General features: G+C 65.6%; 2 protein-coding genes across 6 annotated transcripts; one reads left to right on the forward strand and one right to left on the reverse strand.

Moving 5' to 3' along the window:
• Positions 1 to 36: 36 nt before the first annotated feature.
• ARHGDIG (Rho GDP dissociation inhibitor gamma) lies at positions 37 to 2,555 on the reverse strand. Of its 2 annotated transcripts, XM_086376699.1 has the most exons (6): positions 2,347 to 2,555; positions 1,105 to 1,284; positions 951 to 1,034; positions 642 to 718; positions 499 to 562; positions 37 to 415 (listed from the first exon to the last, which is right to left on the reverse strand). In XM_086376699.1, the coding sequence occupies exons 1-6, from the start codon at positions 2,417 to 2,419 to the stop codon at positions 216 to 218; spliced, it is 678 nt and encodes a 225-aa protein (XP_086232825.1). In that variant the 5' UTR covers positions 2,420 to 2,555; the 3' UTR covers positions 37 to 215. The 2 variants fall into 2 exon arrangements, with proteins under 2 accessions (XP_086232825.1, XP_086232824.1); XM_086376698.1 differs by lacking the exon at positions 2,347 to 2,555 and having other exon boundaries at positions 1,105 to 1,570.
• Positions 2,556 to 4,570: 2,015 nt separating this feature from the next.
• Positions 4,571 to 12,287, forward strand: RGS11 (regulator of G protein signaling 11). Of its 4 annotated transcripts, none has more exons than XM_086376685.1 (17): positions 4,571 to 4,849; positions 5,223 to 5,319; positions 5,398 to 5,448; positions 5,553 to 5,659; positions 6,260 to 6,311; positions 6,425 to 6,483; positions 6,643 to 6,719; positions 6,837 to 6,918; positions 7,940 to 8,008; positions 8,807 to 8,836; positions 8,911 to 8,972; positions 9,080 to 9,193; positions 9,268 to 9,383; positions 9,475 to 9,562; positions 9,640 to 9,778; positions 11,462 to 11,544; positions 11,618 to 12,287. In XM_086376685.1, exons 1-17 carry the CDS (start codon positions 4,787 to 4,789, stop codon positions 11,724 to 11,726), a joined length of 1,398 nt encoding a protein of 465 aa, XP_086232811.1. In that variant the 5' UTR covers positions 4,571 to 4,786; the 3' UTR covers positions 11,727 to 12,287. The 4 variants fall into 4 exon arrangements, with proteins under 4 accessions (XP_086232811.1, XP_086232810.1, XP_086232807.1 ...); XM_086376684.1 differs by having other exon boundaries at positions 4,685 to 4,849; positions 8,813 to 8,836; XM_086376681.1 differs by lacking the exons at positions 4,571 to 4,849; positions 5,223 to 5,319; positions 5,398 to 5,448; ... (3 more) ...; positions 6,643 to 6,719; positions 6,837 to 6,918 and having other exon boundaries at positions 7,283 to 8,008; positions 8,911 to 9,193.
• The last annotated feature ends 724 nt before the right edge of the window (positions 12,288 to 13,011 follow it).

Raw genomic sequence — 13,011 nt, forward strand, 5'->3', positions numbered from 1 at the left:
CCGGGGAGGGGAGGCAGACAGGCAACACCAAGGGCACCGAGGCAGAGCGACGTTTAATAGGGCTGTTCAGGGCACAGTGCCAGGCCTGGGGGCATCCTGGGACAGGACAGGGGGTGGGGGGATGGCCACTGAGGGGCCGGGGAACGCTCAGGGGTCCCTTGCAGCAGCTGACAGAAGCGGGGGGGCCAATGGGAAGCGGCCCCGGGGCGGGGCGCTCAGCGCTCCCAGTCCTGGCAGACGTGGAGGCCCCACTCCCAGGACAGGTGGGCGGTTCTGTCGTCATCGGTGAAGAAGGACGTGACCACGTAGGCACCCCGCACCAGCGCGCCTCGGGGCGCCTCCTCTACCGGAGTCACGAACTCATACTCCTGGGCGCTCGGGCCGTAACTGCCCACCATGTAGACGGCTTTGTCCACTGCGGGGGAATGAGGGCACTGGGGGCTGCCCTCTGCCCCTCTCCAAGCCCGCCCCCCGCTGCTCCCTGCACCCCACCCTCACCTCGAAGGCCGTGGCGGTAGGTGTGATGCAGACACTTCAGTCCACTGACGATCTCCTTGTTGACCTGAGAGACAGACAGTGTTAATGGGAACTTCTGGGGCTGGGCCTGGGGCTGGCTGGTGTCCCCATGACAGCGCCCTCACCTTGAAGGTAATCTTCACTTTGTAATCAACACCCTCCTTCAGGACAAACACCTGGTTTTTCAGCGCAGCCAACTCCCCTGTTAGGGAAAGTGCAGTTAAGTGTGAACTCCTGTGAGGATGAGACTCTGAGCCCGGAGCCCCCATGGGGGGCCTGTGTCTGTGGGCTCTGCAATCTGAGGACTTGGGATTGGGTCCTAAGAGGTCCATGGCGATGAACTCAGGTCTCTACCCCAAAGATCAGTTGCAGAGGAGGTTACCTGTGAGGTCCCTGCCTGGGGCTCAGGGTTGTGCCAGGCATCTGGGAGTTACCTGTGAGGTCCATGACGATGGGCCCCGGGGCCTGCTCAGATATCAGTGTCAGCCTAGTCACCTGAACGTTGGGCAGGCTTGGATCTGAAGAGAAACCACGAGTCTACAGGTGCCCCTATCCCGCCCTCCCCCCAGGCCCAGGGCGTGGGCGTACCCACGGCAGGCAGCACAGGCCCCAGCAGGGCCCGCTTGTACTTGACCAGGCTCTCGTCGTCCGGATCCAGCTGCTGGATCTCCAGGAGGCTCTTCTTCCCCGGGGCCCGGTACTCGGGCACAGCCTCGTCCAGCGCCTCTTCCGGTGGCAGCTGCCCCCCCTCTTTGTCAGTCAGGAGGACTGGGGTTTGGGGAGGCCGTGTGAGCAGCTGCTGCCAGCTGACCCTGGCCTTTGCTGGAGCCTGCCATATGGCCAACTGGGCCTCCCACCGCCCAAAGGAGGGGACTGAAGAGGCAGCCGGTGAGGGCTCTGGGAGCCGGGTGGGCAGGAAGATGCAGACTAGCATCCACGCCCAGCCTCTTCAGGAGGGGCCTGGCTAGTGCAGGAGGCTCCCAGAGACAGGCAATGGACCCCTGGAGGCACCAGCCACTTTCCCCTGGCCCGACCCTTCATGTAGAGCCCCTCCCTGACTCTGAGGCCAAAGGTGAGGAGAGGGAAGGGCCCAGATGGGGAGCAGCCCTGGGGGCCGGGGTCCACACTGCAGAGTGTTGACCACTGAGATCTCTGGAGCAGAGGCTGCTCCCCGACGCCCTGCAGGGCCCCTGGGCCCCGTTCCCACAGCGCTCTGGGACAGCTCTGGGTCCCCACCACACTGCCGGGAGCTAGCTTCCCTGAATGCCTCCCCGCGGTGCAGGGGGTTCCCCCACACAATGCCCCACACAATGTTTGGTTCTCACCAAACCCCTCTGCTTATGTTCTGAGGCCACCGCCCCAGGTGACTCCAGACCCTGTCAGCTGAGCCCAGTCCCCAGGCCTTAATGGGGGTCACTCCCAGTCCTTTGCACAGTCCCGGGAGCCGGCTCCCATGGTGCCCTGGGGCCGGGTCTCTGAGTCCCTGCCCACTGCGCCCGGGTCTCTGCGGGCTTCTCACCCTCCCCAAGGGGCGCGAGCCCCACCCAAGGGAGAGCGGACCTCAGGGGCAGGTTCCCGCGGGGAGAGGGGCCCCCGGCGGTCCTGGCTTCACAAGCAGACCCGCCCCCTCTTGGCCCCTTGCCCCATGACTGTCTAGCCTGGGAGAAGCCCCCCACCCTCTCCAGAGCGCGGCGGGGGGACCGCACCGCAAGGTCCCCACCAGCGCCCCCAAAGTTTCCGCGGGGGAGAAGCGGGTCCGCCCTGGGCTGAGCGCCCCCGCCCAGAGCCCCCCGCCCACGTGGCCGCCCTGGCCCCAGCCGGGCCGCTCACCTCGGGCGCACAGCGCCAGCCGGAGCAGTTCCAGCAGCTGCGCCCCCAGCTCGCACGCGTCCAGGCCCAGCATGGTGGCCCGCGGCCCGGCTCCGCCGCCGAGCCGCCGAGGAGCCGCCGCCCGCCCCGCCGCCGCCCGGCTCGGCGCTCAGCCCCGGCGCGACTGCGGTGAGCTCATCCCGGCCGGGAGCGCCCCCCGCGCCCAGCGCCGCGCCCGCGCCGCGCGCCCCCAGCCGCTCCGCGGACCCCGCGCAGCCCCGCAGAGACGCGCGTGTCGCCCGCTCGGCGCCGGCACCCGGTCGTCCCCGCCGCGGGCGCACCCGAACCCCGCACGGCAGCCGCGGACACAGACGCACACGGCCGCGGTCACGGTCCCAGCCTTCCGCCCCGCCTGCACCCCGCTCTGGCCATCAGGGCGGCCCCACCCCCGCGGCGCCGCCGGGAGTCTGGGGAGTCTCCGGGGAAGCCCTCTAGGCGGGGCGGTTGGGGCCCGGGGCGCCGAGGGGAGCAGGTGCGTCCCCCCCACAAGTCCCCAGGCTCTTGTTACCTGACGGCAGCGCAGGCCGCACCTGGGGGCCCCCCCTCCTCCTACACCCTCTGGAGCTTCAGTCTGGGCAGAGGGGACCCCTGGAGTGTGCCCAGCCTCGGGGGGTGGGGGAGCTGCGCACCCCAGAGGTTCACCGGCGTCAGCGCAGACGGGCCAGCGTCCACACACAGGGCCGGGGTCCCCCACACAGTGAGACACCCCGCCACGATGCGAGTGTTTATTGACCGAGCTGTGCCAGGGCGGCTTGGGTGGAGGGGCCTTTGTATGCTCTGTGCTCCCGAAGCCCCTGTCCTTGGTAGGGGGAGAAAAGGGACTGATTCAAAACAGGTGGAGGTGGAGAGCTGAGAGGGGACACAGAAGGGCTCTCTGGTCTCGATGCCTAAACAGACCTTGCAGCAGGCAGATTGGGGTCAGCAGGGCGGGGGCTGGGTGAGCTGGGCTGCAGGCTGGGGCCCTGTAGGTCAGCTTGGGGGGTGCAGAACACCAGCTGGAGTCCCCCTGCTTCCTTACACCCCTGAGTCCACCCCCCCACCCCGTTTCTGAGGACACCCAAAGCTCAGATCTGCCCTTGCCCAAAGGAGCGTCTATCTTTGGAGGAGGCCAGCCGGCCGTGGTGCTGGGGGCACGCAGGCTGGGCGGGGACTGTCCCCCCTGGAGCCCACCTGCCTACAATCTCTCCGAGGCAGGATCTCCCCAGCCATTCGAGGGTCACATCCCACCCACCTCCCCCACTGCAGGGGCCCAGGAGGCCACTTGTCCTCAGACCGGGGACAGCTGTGGCCTCTGGTGGCTTTCAACCTCTCTGGAAGAGGACAGCTAGGTAGGCCTACGGTCAGCCTGACCCGACCAATGTGGGTGGGGCTGGGTGGGTGGGTTTCACTGGGATCTAGGGGAGAGTGATGCCTGGAGGGGTAGGAGCCTCCTCTAGGCCCCTCCCCAGCTCATCCTGGACCTGGTTTCGCCAGCAGTGGAAATGGATTCAGATCGCCATGACTGAGGCTTCTGGCCAAAGGCCAATGCCAACATCCTGCTCCACCCCCCAGCACCTAAAAAACAGAAATAGACCTGTCTGCACACTTTAGAAAAGCCCCAACAAAGGGGTGTGGGAAGCCAAGATGCTGGAGGAGGGAGAGAAATGGCCAGGCTGGGCCCTCAGCCCAGAGAATGCCCACGAATCTCAGGAGCAGGTGCTGAGATCTCTCTGCAGTAAAGCCCCATCCCAGTCTCCCACAGCCGCAGGGTAACCTGGGTGGGGTCTCTGCTCTCCAAAGGCCCCCTCAGGCCCCTGTGCAGCTGAGGGGAAGGGTGCTGCCTGCAGTCTTCCCCAAGCCTCAAGGACCCCCACCTGCACCCCTACGCAACAGTGTCCCCCCAACCCGGGAGCACCGCGGGGGTCAGGCACAGGTTCACAACTGCAGGGACACTTGTGAGGCTGTTCGACCCCTCACCCAGCCCCCACAGCCCCCGCACGGCTGACCTCCTGGCACCCAGCAGGTATGGAGGAGGGGTCACAGCACCCCCACCTAAGGCGCCTTCCCCCGCGTCTCCTCTCCCGAGTCGCTCCCCTCCCAGAGTCCTCTCCTGTATCTGCGCCCCAGCCTTTCCCGAGTCCTCGTCCATCTCTGAACCTCCTCCCAGCTAATCCCGGTTCTCTCATCCCCCACGTAGTCCGGGTGGGGCCAAGACCCCCTCGAAGCGCCAGGCAAGTCCCCACGGACATCGGTTTCTCGTGTCGTGAGGGGAGCCTGTCCTGAGGCGGATGCTCTGACGCCCGCGCGCCCCCCAGCCCCAGACCTCGAGGCCGCTGCGGGCGAACACGCGGGCGGGGCGGGGCGGCGGCCGGAGCGGGGCGGGGCGCGCGGACACCCTCGCCGCGCCCGGCCTGCCTTTGCTATGGCCGCTAGCCCCGCGCCCCTCGGCGGGCACCCCCGCGTGCAGAGGCCGCATCTGAGCAAGGTGGGTGCCGGGGTCCCGCCCGCCCCCCGATTTCCTGGCACGCGAGGCCGGGAGGGGCCGGAGAGCAGTGAGTGCGGGTGCGCGCGAGTGTGGCCGCTACGCGAGCGCGCTAGTGTGGCCGCGGGTCAGGGGCGATGGCCCTGTGCGAGCGGGGTGGGGCGACGGAGACCCTGGGGCTGGGGTCGCCGCTCGCCCGCGCCCCCCTACCCCCACGGCCCCGCGCCTCCGCGCTCCGCCTTGGCCTGAAATCGCACCATCAGTGCGCGTTAATCTCCCGGCACACTGATCCGGCGCGTCCCGGCCGGTTCCTGGGAATCGGGATCTGGGGGTGGGGCAGGCCGGCCGCCGTAGCCCCTCAACCTCTTCCGCGCAGATGGAGCGGATGGTCGTGACCATGCAGGACCCCGACCAGGGCGTGAGGATGCGGAGCCAGCGCCTGCTCGTCACCGTCATCCCGCACGCGGTGAACGGTGAGGCCGCTGAGGGCGGGGGTGGGGGGGGTGGGGTGCCCGCCGAGGCCTCGGCTCACCCCGGCGTCTGCCGCGCAGGCAGCGACATCGTGGAGTGGCTGATGCAGAAGTACTCCATCGCGGAGGATGGTAAGGGGTCGTCGGTGCTCTTCCTGCGCCCCACGCGGCCCTGGGGCCGGGGCCAAGCCCGCTGGCTCCTCCCGCCCCTGAGAATTCACCGCCTGACTTCCCAGAGGCCCTGCACCTGGGCAGCCTCCTCGTGCAGCACGGCTACCTCTACCCGCTGCGCGACCCCCGCCGCCTCGAGCTCCGGCCCGATGAGACGCCCTATAGATTCCAGGTCAGCCTGGACTGGGAGCAGGTGGGGCGCCCCCCGTGGCTGCACCCCCAACCCTGTCGGGGACTCCAGGGAGGGGTGGGGCTGTGGTTGGAGCAGCACTGCCCGTCTGGTGGTCCGCTGGCCACTCCCCAAAAGGCCTGGACTGGAAGTGTCCCCATGACAGAAAGACCAGGTCAAGAGGAGGAACCTTTAGCAGGGTCCCCTAAGGGGGGCCCCCTCAGGTCCCTGCTGAGGACCCCGCCAGCTTACCCGGGTCCTGAGGCCTCCCCCACCGTCAGGGCCCTGAAGAAGGCAGCACTGCATCTCAGTGTGTGTTCTCAGTCATGATGGGGCCCCCCTCCTGGCCACACCAGGGACCCCGGCAGGACCTGCCCTCAGTCCCAGACCCCAGCACAGCAACTGCATCAGGGTCCTGGGCAGGAAGCCTGGAGTCAGGGAATGGCAGGTGGTCAGCTGAGCCTGGGGGTGGTCGACAGATGCCCCCCAGCTGGCCCAGTCTCTTCCCAAGGGAGCTGAGACGGTGGGGACAAACTCTCGGGGTGGGGAAGGCACAGAACATCCCAGAAAGTCCCAGAAGCCTCTGTTCCTGCCCCTTGCCAGACGCCCTACTTCTGGACCAGCACCCTGTGGCCAGCCGCCGAGCTGGACTATGGTGAGTAAGGGGGGTGGGCCAGCCCGGGTGAAGCCTCGGGCTGGTGGCCTTGGGTGTGAGGCTGCAGGGGAGGGGAGCCGACGTTCCTCTGCAGCCCGTGCCTGCCCTTCCAGCCATCTACCTGGCCAAGAAGAACATCCGAAAGCAGGGCACCCTGGTGGACCACGAGAAGGTGGGCATCCTTCCCTTCACAGGCTGAAGCCAGCCTGGGGATGCCAGTCCCCACTTGAGGCCCTGGAGCACACGGGGTGACTCAAAGGGAGGTGGGCGTCTGAGCCCCAGAGCTGGGCGCAGGAGGGAGGGTCCCACTGGAGACCTCAACCCTGCCCAGGAGCACTACCACCAGCTGCACAGGAAGATCAACCACGCATGGGACCTGGTGATGATGCAGGCCCGGGAGCAGCTGCGGTGAGGCCCTCCCGCTTGCCCCCGCCCCCTCCCATGCGGGACTGTCCAGGCCTTGGCCTGAGGGTGGGGCTGCTGGCGTGGACACGGTGTCCCTCCATCTTCGCCCACCCCCACCAGGGCAGCTAAGCAGCGCAGGAAGGGGGACAGGCTGGTCATCGCGTGCCAGGAGCAGACGTACTGGCTGGTGAACAGGCCCCCGGTGAGCCCCTGGGGGAGCTTCTTGCACAGCCGTGGGGTCCTGCCCAGGGTCAGTGTGCTGCCTCATGTGCTCGCTGAGCAGGACCTGCTTTCTGACCCCTGGGAAGGACATGCTTTTAGGGGTTCTGTCGGGTGATAGGAAGTTCTCTTTCTGTGGTTCCTCACAACCCAGAGGTCACAAGGCCAGGCCTGAGCCGCCCCTGCCCGCAGACCAGGGCACACCTGCTTCTCTCTGGGTCTAAGGAATCTGACCGAGGACAACACTGCCCTGGGGGGGTGTGAGGGGTGGGGTCACCTGAAGGCTCTGAGGGGCAAGTGGGGACCAGGCTTCGCTGCAGCGTGAAGGTCTGAGGTTGCAGGCCAGAGGCTCCTGGGGCGCTGGCCTGGGGCCTGGAAGGTGGGTTGAGGCCCCGCTGGAGAGCCTGGTGGCCATCAGCTGTGCGGGCAGTGCCAGCCGACCACAGTAGGTGCGCTGGGGGACGTCCCCGCGGGAGCAGGCACCGGGGGCGTGATGACTCCATCAGGTGTGGCTGGCGTCTCCGGGAAGATGACCCCTAACCCTCCACCTGGGGGTCCCGAACTCAGGACGGGGAGGTGGCACGGGCGGGTGTGGCCGAGGCCGAGCAGCGGACTGAGGGCCATGAGGGCTCCTGGGCCACTAGCTGGGAGGGCAGCCGCCACCTCCCACGGGGTGGGCACCCATGGTGGTGGGGCGGCAGGACCCCACGGGCTCAGCAGGGCCTCCCGGGGTTCCGGTCTGAGCAACCCAGAGCCTGGGGTGAGCTTGGCCCAGGCGAGGAAGGACGAGAGGCCTGGGGCAGATCATGGGCTTCACTTGAGGAGCTGGGTCAGGGCAGGAGAGGAGACGGGGTGGGCTTGGCTCGCAGAGAGGAGACGGGGCCCAGGCTCCTCTGAGCACGTTTCCTTGGTGTGGGTGACACGGTCGGAGCTTCAGCTTCGGGGGTCAGGAGGGTCTCTGCAGTCCACCCAAGCTGTGTCCCCACTTCCTCTTGTCTCTGCAGCCAGGGGCCCCCAGCGTGCTGGAGCAGGGGCCAGGACGGGGCCCCTGCACGGCCGGGCGAGTGCCGATGGTGAGGGCCCTGCGGGCTCGCCCCCGCCCCCCACCCCACCCCATGTGCCCCCACCTCCCCCACCCCCTCACCACCGGGGACCTGCTGTGGACTGCCCACCCACCTGTCCGTCAGCCAGTCCTGGCACTCGGTCACTTCGGCTGCTCTGCTCTGCTCCTTGCCTCAATGCCCCCACCTCAGTCCCCTGCTAACTTGTTCTCTCTTGCCTCCCACCTGCTGCCCTGGGTGGAAGTGAGTACAGCGGGCCCTATGGTCGGGGGGCTTCCCCCAGCCAGGGCAGCATCAGAGTCTGCAGGGCCTTGGAGGGGGTGGGCAGGGCTAGGGGCCCAAGGGACCCTGGCAGAAAGAACCACGCTCTCCAGAGCATGACTGGACCAGGACACACGTCTGAACTTGGTCGCTGTTGAGTCCTCAGTCAGATCCCATGACACCCGAAACAGGGCAGATTCTTCTGGTCTTCCCGATTTAAGAATCATGCTTTGTGGTCACGGTTTTATCACTTCCATCAAAGTCAGCTGAGAGGGAAGGTCAGATCACAGGTGTCCTGGGGGTGCCATGCCTCTGCCCTCCCCGTGGTACGTTTAAGCAGGAAGTAGTGACGGTTGAGGAACCTCAGGCAGCTCTGAGCATCCAAGGGCTTGGTCAACACCCTGGAACCTCCAGACTTGGGGCCCCAGGGAGCTTCCTGAAAAGTCAGACCCTGCAATAGAGGCAGGGGCTCTGAGGGGCAGGCCAGGGGTGGGACATCAGGCCCCAGAGGGGCCTGCCTTCTAACTGCAGCCCACCGGCCCCTTGCAGACCAAGACCCTGGATTTCTACAGGCGGGAGGTAGGTGGGGGGAGGAGAGGGCGGGGGGCCGGCGGCTCCCAGGCCTGGCCTCCCTCACAGGCCTCCTGTCCTAGGTCGAGTGCTTACGCAGGGCGCTGGGCCGAGCCCGGGTGAAGTCCTCCACCTGCCTCGAGGCGTGAGTGGGATGGGGGTGGCGGCTGGCACCCTGAGCCCAGACCCTTCCCCCTGCGCCCTGGTCCCCACAGCCCCCCTGCAGCAGCCCTGGCACCACCCCACCCCCAGGTACCTGAAGTTTAGCAGCCAGCATGGGCCACATGACCCCATCATGTCGGGGTGCCTGCCCAGCAACCCCTGGGTCACAGACGACGATGCCTACTGGGCCATGAACGCACCCAGGTGAGCAGGTGGGCCAGGGGTGCAGGAGTGCCCACCCCATTCCTCACACTCTTGACCCGCCCGCCCTTCACCAGCGTGGCCATGCCCACCAGGCTCCGTGTGGAGCAGTGGGCCTTCAGCTTCCGGGAGCTCCTGGAAGACCCCGTGGGACGGGCCCACTTCATGGACTTTCTCGGGCAAGAGTTCAGTGGTGAGAAGCCCCCACCCTGCTGCCTGCTTGAGCCCCAACCCCAGATGCCCAGCAGCCCGTGGTGGGCCTGACTTGGTGCCTGGACCCCCAGCCGAGAACCTCAGCTTCTGGGAGGCCTGTGAGGAGCTGCGCCACGGAGGCCAGGCCCAGGTCCCCGCCCTGGTGGACGCAGTGTACCAGTGAGTGCTGCGGGCTGGGGTGGCAGCCGTGGGCAGCCCCGCGGGCCTGATCTGCCAGGCTCCCCGCCCCCGCACAGGCAGTTCCTGGCCCCCGGCGCCGCCCGCTGGGTCAACATTGACAGCCGGACGATGGAGCAGACTCTGGCGGGCCTGACCCAGCCCCACCGCCACGTGCTGGACGACGCCCAGAGGCACATCTACCTGCTGATGAAAAAGGTGGGTGTCCCCACCCCCCTGGGAGCTGGGGTCAGACTGCAGCCCAGGCCTGTCCAGACTCACCGCCCCTCCTGCCCACTGCCCTCCTTGACTTGAAAGCCATTTCCAGACTCCCAGTCTGTAGGTGTTGCAGGAAGTTCCCTTAAAGGACATGCCCACCTCTAATTCCTTTCAATGTGGCCACAGAGGCCAGCCTCACATCCCAAACACCAACAGTGTTCTTTATTTACTTTTTTTGTATTTTTAAAATATTTTTTACTTTTATTTATTTATTTGACTGCACCGGGTCTTAGCTACAGCAAGCAGCATCTCCAGGTGTGGCACAATGGGATCTTAAATTTATTTCTATGTTTCACTCCGCTGGGTCTTTATTGCTGCTGCACAGGTGGTGGCTGCGTGCTCTCCACTCAGGAGGGACGCAGGGCCAGCCGTCTCTTCTCGTGGCGAAGCCCCACCTTGACAGCCCCACCCAGGCCCTCAGTCTCACACACCACTGCCTCCTCTCTCCACGTTGCTGGCCCAGCGGTGCCGATCATAGAGGAGAGACAGGACGGAGAGATGGACTTGGTTCCTCCTCTACCACTTTTCAGAATAGGCGGTTGGAGCCCTGGTATCTGCTGAGGGCAGTTGGTGATGTCGGGATGTTTTTAATGCCACTGTTCACATTTTCACTGTATGGGATGGCTTTTGGGCCCCTCATCTCATGGGAGGTGCAGAAACCCCCTCTTGGCTAGCTGCTCTCGAGTCCTCTGATGTGTCTGAAACCTGTGGTGCTTCCTTCCTTTCTATGGGGCCATCCTGCCCCAGAGCCAGCAGCTCCCCGAGGCCTTGGCCTTCCCCCTGTAGTGGCATTCGGAAGCCTTGACCTGCAAACCAGACTGGTCGGTAGCGTCAGGGGTAGTCATGGTTACCAGGCCTTCCGGTGGACAGAATCAGGGCGTGTTTGAAATAAAACACCAGGAGTTCGTACTGAAGCTTCTACTTTGGAATCACGATTATAGCATTCCTTTAACCTCTTTCTTCTCACTCCCCTTCTGAAAATCTGGGTTCTCAGTGGTACCGTTTTTCCTCTAGAGTTACTCAGTAGCTGAGCCAAGGATCACAGCGCTACCACTCAAAGTCACTGAAAGTCGTTTACTGTTTTTTTTTCTTGGTCCTTTGGCTGTAGCCCCTCGGATGCTTGGTTACGTGAGGTCAGGGTGATGTCACCCACTTGACGCCCAGCTTCACCTGTCCCCGCTTCACTTTCAATATTTGTTTAGATCACTTGTTTATTTTATGATCACGTGAAACATCCGCACTGCTTCAGAATCTAACCTATAAAGCAAAGTACCTTCCACTGAATCGTTTATATCCCTGTTCCTCCACCTGAAGTTAACAATGTAAATGTGTATTTGTTTTTCTTTTTGAAACATAAGCAGCTGGGTTCATAGCTTCCTGTCCCTTTTTACTGAATCCTGTGTCATCCTGGCCCACGCCCTCACCCTCTCTCTGCGGGCCTCAGAGAACCAGGGACACGGGTCCCTGTCGCCGGAGGTTCCTGCCTGATGGGGGCCAGTCTCCCCGAGTCTGAGCTGGTCTTGGCGGGGGAGGCCCCTGTCCGAGGCCCGGCCCCAGGTGAGCCCGGCCGTGATGGCTGAGCAGGAGCAGGAAGGGCTCAGGGCGGGATGCTGTCTCTCACAGGACTCCTACCCGCGCTTCTTGAAGTCAGACTTGTACAGAGACCTGCGGGCAGAGGCTGTGGTGCCCCTGGAGACCAAGCGACGGTGAGCCAGGCTGTGCCCGGGGCAGCGGGCGGGGGGCCGGTGGCCAAGCGCTCAGGCCCCTTCTCGCCCGCAGGGTGTTCCCGTTCATGCGGAAGCCCCGGCACTCCAGCCCCAGCCCTGCTCTCCTTCCCGCCTCGGCCTCTGGGGAGCCCGTGGGTGGAGATGGTGATGGGGAGACCTAGGGGGCCTGGGGGAGGGGGCACCATCTGGCCCTTGTCAGCTGCTCCACCCAGGGCCCTGGCAGCTGCTGAGACCCGCTGTGCAGGCGTCCCCGCAGGCCCTGAGCATCCAGGGCCAGCAACGTCCTGTTCCCTTGTCACACCCTCCCTGGGGGCGCTGATTCCCAGGGCAGGGGTGCCCTGCGCGGAGACGAGATGGCAGGTCCGGGTGTCCTGTGCTGGCGCCCACCCGGCCAGAGACTCCGGGCGCAGTCAGGTGGTCGCCAGCAGGGGCGCCAGCCTGCAGGGGCCTGGCCTCCCGCTGGGCCTCCCTGCCTCCAGGGCTTCTCCTGACCTGCACAGAGGCTGCTCCAGCACCACTGGTCCTCGGAAAGCCGGGCCCGGTTCATGGCCAGGGCAGCAGAGCTTTTGGGGAAAGACACCCGGGCTCCCCACCCGGAAGGCCCCCCAGACTCGGGGTGAAGGTCCAGCTGCTCCTTGGAGGGGCAGCGCCACCGCCCTCAGGGCGGCCCACACCCTCCTGCCTCCAGCACAGAAATAAAGGCCTCCGGGCCCTCCCTCTGAGCCCGCGGTGCTGTGGTCCCATTGGTGGTGCGTGTGCGCGTGGTGTGGAGGCGGCGATCGCTGGTGAAGTGAGCAGTGGGCAGTTTGGGTGTCAGAGGCTGTGGGTTCAGGGTCCCGTACGCAGAGTCCACAGGCCTTGGGCAGAGCTCAGGCTGCAGACTTGGGGTTTGGGCCTTGGGGGGAGATCCAGCGAGAATATTGTGCTCTGGTGCCACACGGATGCCAAGTTCTCCAGGGGGCCGGGTGGTGCTGAACCCAGGTCTCCAGGGCCAGCTGTGCCTGAAGGCACCCCTGTGGGGAGCACAGTGCCAGCCACAGCCCCCGGAAGCGCAGTGGCCACGGGCACAGCGGCTTCACTCACAGGCCCAGGTGCACGGGGGAGGCTGTCTCTGGGCCCTGACTCCTGGCTGCCGGCACACAGTCCTGAGGCCTGCAGGCTGCTCGCTGCTTGGGACAGGCTCCTCTCTCTGCGGTGTGAGCTCTGCTCTGGGCCTCGGGGGCTCTGTGGCTTCTCACAGGAACAAGGGATGCACCCCTTCAACTCCAGCCGCGTTGCCATGCCCGAGGCTTTTGCAAGAAGCAGAGCTGGTTTTGGAAGCAGGCTCGTCATATAAACACTTTTAGTAAATTCTTGTAGGATTCCCCACATGGCCCCATTGCTTTGTGCCCAGACCCGCGAGTCACTGAAGCTCCTGCCTGGGTTGCTCCTGCTGGGTGGCTAGGG

This window comes from Bos grunniens, chromosome 25 (genome assembly GCF_055505025.1).
Source record: "Bos grunniens cultivar Pamir isolate PY7600 chromosome 25, Bosgru_T2T1.0, whole genome shotgun sequence".
Classification (NCBI taxonomy): Eukaryota; Metazoa; Chordata; class Mammalia; order Artiodactyla; family Bovidae; genus Bos; species Bos grunniens.